The sequence below is a fragment of the Narcine bancroftii genome, chromosome 5 (genome assembly GCF_036971445.1).
Source record: "Narcine bancroftii isolate sNarBan1 chromosome 5, sNarBan1.hap1, whole genome shotgun sequence".
Lineage (NCBI taxonomy): Eukaryota > Metazoa > Chordata > Chondrichthyes > Torpediniformes > Narcinidae > Narcine > Narcine bancroftii.
This window is the reverse complement of record NC_091473.1, coordinates 228,082,422-228,085,990: the sequence shown is the minus strand read 5'-3', so window position 1 is coordinate 228,085,990 and position 3,569 is coordinate 228,082,422. Positions and strand designations below refer to the sequence as shown.

The 3,569-nt window shown below is 59.0% G+C and overlaps 1 protein-coding gene across 1 annotated transcript; it reads left to right on the top strand.

Moving 5' to 3' along the window:
* On the top strand, window positions 1-2,753 carry LOC138765541 (uncharacterized). Its single transcript, XM_069942572.1, has 2 exons — window positions 1-150; window positions 1,041-2,753. Exons 1-2 carry the CDS (start codon window positions 1-3, stop codon window positions 2,751-2,753), a joined length of 1,863 nt encoding a protein of 620 aa, XP_069798673.1.
* Window positions 2,754-3,569: the final 816 nt, after the last annotated feature.

Below are 3,569 nucleotides of genomic sequence, written 5' to 3'. Positions count from 1 at the left end.
ATGGGTGCTGCAATGGTGTTGGTCAGGAATGGGACCTTGGTCGATAGAGGTGTCGCGGACTACAGTATGTTTGCAGTTTGGGTCACCGGTGGAGGCGACAGTGGCTTCAGCACCTGGTCAGTGGGGACGGGGGTTAGCGATGGAGATGTTGTAAGCTTGGGCCTGTGGGCTTCCTCTTCTCAATTGGGAGTATACTCCCATTTCTGATTCTCTGCCCAGATCCCTGCTCCTCCAGAGTCTGCAACCCCTTGTGGTATGCTGCCCAGCACGGATGCTGTCATCTTGGGCACAGACCAAGATGCCCTCTAATTGACTGGTTAAAGCTGTACGAAGCTGTCATTTATCTTAACCAGGCAGAAGGAACCTGTGGAGCAGTGATGTCTCTCTGCTCCCAGCTCTCCTGGGCCCGCGGCAGCATTGCCTTACCAGCAGCGTCACCAATTATAAATATTCGCAGATGCAGTTTAGTGCAAGATTCATCATTCCGCCTCTCAACTATCCCTTTTCTATTCTTCCCTGATGATGAGATAAAACAAAACTCAATTGTGCCTAGAATCTTCCTCATGTTAGCAACTCAGTTGGATTATCACCTGCTGAGGTGCGGTGTTCTGTGATTTAGCAAGATTGCTGTCTGACCTGCTAAGTTCCTCTTGACCCGTTTGCTCAATATTCCAGCATCTGCCATTCTAGTTCTCGTTCATCAATGTCTCATTGTTAGGACTTCATTGCTTCTTTTATGATTCTATGACATTATCAATTGTTGTGCTGCAAATGCAATAAAGTTTTTCTTTTGAATTGTCCATTACATTATTTATTTGTTTTCATTTTATTTATTACGATTATTTCATCATTTTATAATTTGAACCATAGTTCTCAATTGTTGTTAAAATGTATTACAGGTACACAATCCTTTATCTGGAACCCTTGGGGGACAGTGTGTTCCGAATTTCAGATTTTTCCGGTTTTCAGAATAAAAGTCAATTGCCCCAGATTTAAGCTCGACTGAATTATGCTGCCGTATTCACCCCTTTCCTATCGAGCTGGCGTCTCTCTCCTCCCATTTGAGTCGCGCTGGCGTCTCCCCCGCCCAGCCGAGTCGCGCTGGCGTCTCCCCCGCCCAGCCGAGTCGCGCTGGCGTCTCCCCGCCCAGCCGAGTCGCGCTGGCGTCTCCCCCGCCCAGCCGAGTCGCGCTGGCGTCTCCCCCGCCCAGCCGAGTCGCGCTGGCGTCTCCCCCGCCCAGCCGAGTCGCGCTGGCGTCTCCCCCGCCCAGCCGAGTCGCGCTGGCGTCTCCCCCGCCCAGCCGAGTCGCGCTGGCGTCTCCCCCGCCCAGCCGAGTCGCGCTGGCGTCTCCCCCGCCCAGCCGAGTCGCGCTGGCGTCTCCCCCGCCCAGCCGAGTCGCGCTGGCGTCTCCCCCGCCCAGCCGAGTCGCGCTGGCGTCTCCCCCGCCCAGCCGAGTCGCGCTGGCGTCTCCCCCGCCCAGCCGAGTCGCGCTGGCGTCTCCCCCGCCCAGCCGAGTCGCGCTGGCGTCTCCCCCGCCCAGCCGAGTCGCGCTGGCGTCTCCCCCGCCCAGCCGAGTCGCGCTGGCGTCTCCCCCGCCCAGCCGAGTCGCGCTGGCGTCTCCCCCGCCCAGCCGAGTCGCGCTGGCGTCTCCCCCGCCCAGCCGAGTCGCGCTGGCGTCTCCCCCGCCCAGCCGAGTCGCGCTGGCGTCTCCCCCGCCCAGCCGAGTCGCGCTGGCGTCTCCCCCGCCCAGCCGAGTCGCGCTGGCGTCTCCCCCGCCCAGCCGAGTCGCGCTGGCGTCTCCCCCGCCCAGCCGAGTCGCGCTGGCGTCTCCCCCGCCCAGCCGAGTCGCGCTGGCGTCTCCCCCGCCCAGCCGAGTCGCGCTGGCGTCTCCCCCGCCCAGCCGAGTCGCGCTGGCGTCTCCCCCGCCCAGCCGAGTCGCGCTGGCGTCTCCCCCGCCCAGCCGAGTCGCGCTGGCGTCTCCCCCGCCCAGCCGAGTCGCGCTGGCGTCTCCCCCGCCCAGCCGAGTCGCGCTGGCGTCTCCCCCGCCCAGCCGAGTCGCGCTGGCGTCTCCCCCGCCCAGCCGAGTCGCGCTGGCGTCTCCCCCGCCCAGCCGAGTCGCGCTGGCGTCTCCCCCGCCCAGCCGAGTCGCGCTGGCGTCTCCCCCGCCCAGCCGAGTCGCGCTGGCGTCTCCCCCGCCCAGCCGAGTCGCGCTGGCGTCTCCCCCGCCCAGCCGAGTCGCGCTGGCGTCTCCCCCGCCCAGCCGAGTCGCGCTGGCGTCTCCCCCGCCCAGCCGAGTCGCGCTGGCGTCTCCCCCGCCCAGCCGAGTCGCGCTGGCGTCTCCCCCGCCCAGCCGAGTCGCGCTGGCGTCTCCCCCGCCCAGCCGAGTCGCGCTGGCGTCTCCCCCGCCCAGCCGAGTCGCGCTGGCGTCTCCCCCGCCCAGCCGAGTCGCGCTGGCGTCTCCCCCGCCCAGCCGAGTCGCGCTGGCGTCTCCCCCGCCCAGCCGAGTCGCGCTGGCGTCTCCCCCGCCCAGCCGAGTCGCGCTGGCGTCTCCCCCGCCCAGCCGAGTCGCGCTGGCGTCTCCCCCGCCCACCCGAGTCGCGCTGGCGTCTCCCCCGCCCACCCGAGTCGCGCTGGCGTCTCCCCCGCCCACCCGAGTCGCGCTGGCGTCTCCCCCGCCCACCCGAGTCGCAGAAACCAGCGCACTCAGGAGAGCATGCAATCTCCATGCAGGAAACACGGGAAGTGAAAGTTGAAGCCCACTTGATGAACCTGTGAGGCGGTGGCTCTCCAATTGAACAACTGCACTCTAATGACATCATTCCATTTTTAAAAAAAAAGTCAGATGGTTTATTCAAATACTACTGACTCTTCCACATTTGAGTTGTAAAATATGGAAGTTTAAAAAAAAAAGCCTGCTCACACTGTCAATCTGAAATAGAAAATGTTGATAATCTTAGGAGGTAGGGGATAATCTGCCAGATAATGCTTCAGGTCAAAGAACCTTCCTCAGAATGGAGAAAAAGAGAAACAAGTTAATCTCGATAGCAGATAAAGGGCAACGGACAAAACAAAATTGGGTGAAATAACGTGGTCATTAATGAGCATTTAAGGTCTTCTGTCTGTTCAATGTGTTTGTCATTAAAATCTGCATAATATTGTATCATCTGGCCTGGTGGCATGTCCACTGCTGTGAAGCAATTGTTCTGCAGCAGATATTTGGTTCTCTTTCTCATCCTAAACTTGCATGATGAAAAATTTGAGTTGATATGTGGTGGGTGGCATCTATTGCATTTGCAGCCAAAATTAGTGCAGGTTTCATTCACATTCTTTGGACACTGCAACACTAAACTTTGTGGCTGTACTATGCACTGTACACTAGCTTTTGTAGCTTTTGAAAGCTACAAAACTTCAGAAATGCTTTGGAATAATTTTAACAATGGTGAATAATTTTAATTTTGTTAAAGGTTGTATTTGAAGGGTTAAGGCTCAAACACCAAAGCATTTCATTTTCACTCTACCTGTGTTTACGAAAGGAGTCAGCAGAGGATTTTTGCATTTGCATTTCTCCA

Excerpts from the sequence above, each read along its gene's own strand:
- LOC138765541 (XM_069942572.1), top strand. The coding sequence starts at position 1 with ATGGGTGCTGCAATGGTGTTGGTCAGGAATGGGACCTTGGTCGATAGA. Across the intron at positions 151-1,040 it reads GGGTTAGCGATGGAGATGTT|CTGGCGTCTCTCTCCTCCCA; the intron begins GTAAGCTTGGGC and ends TTTCCTATCGAG.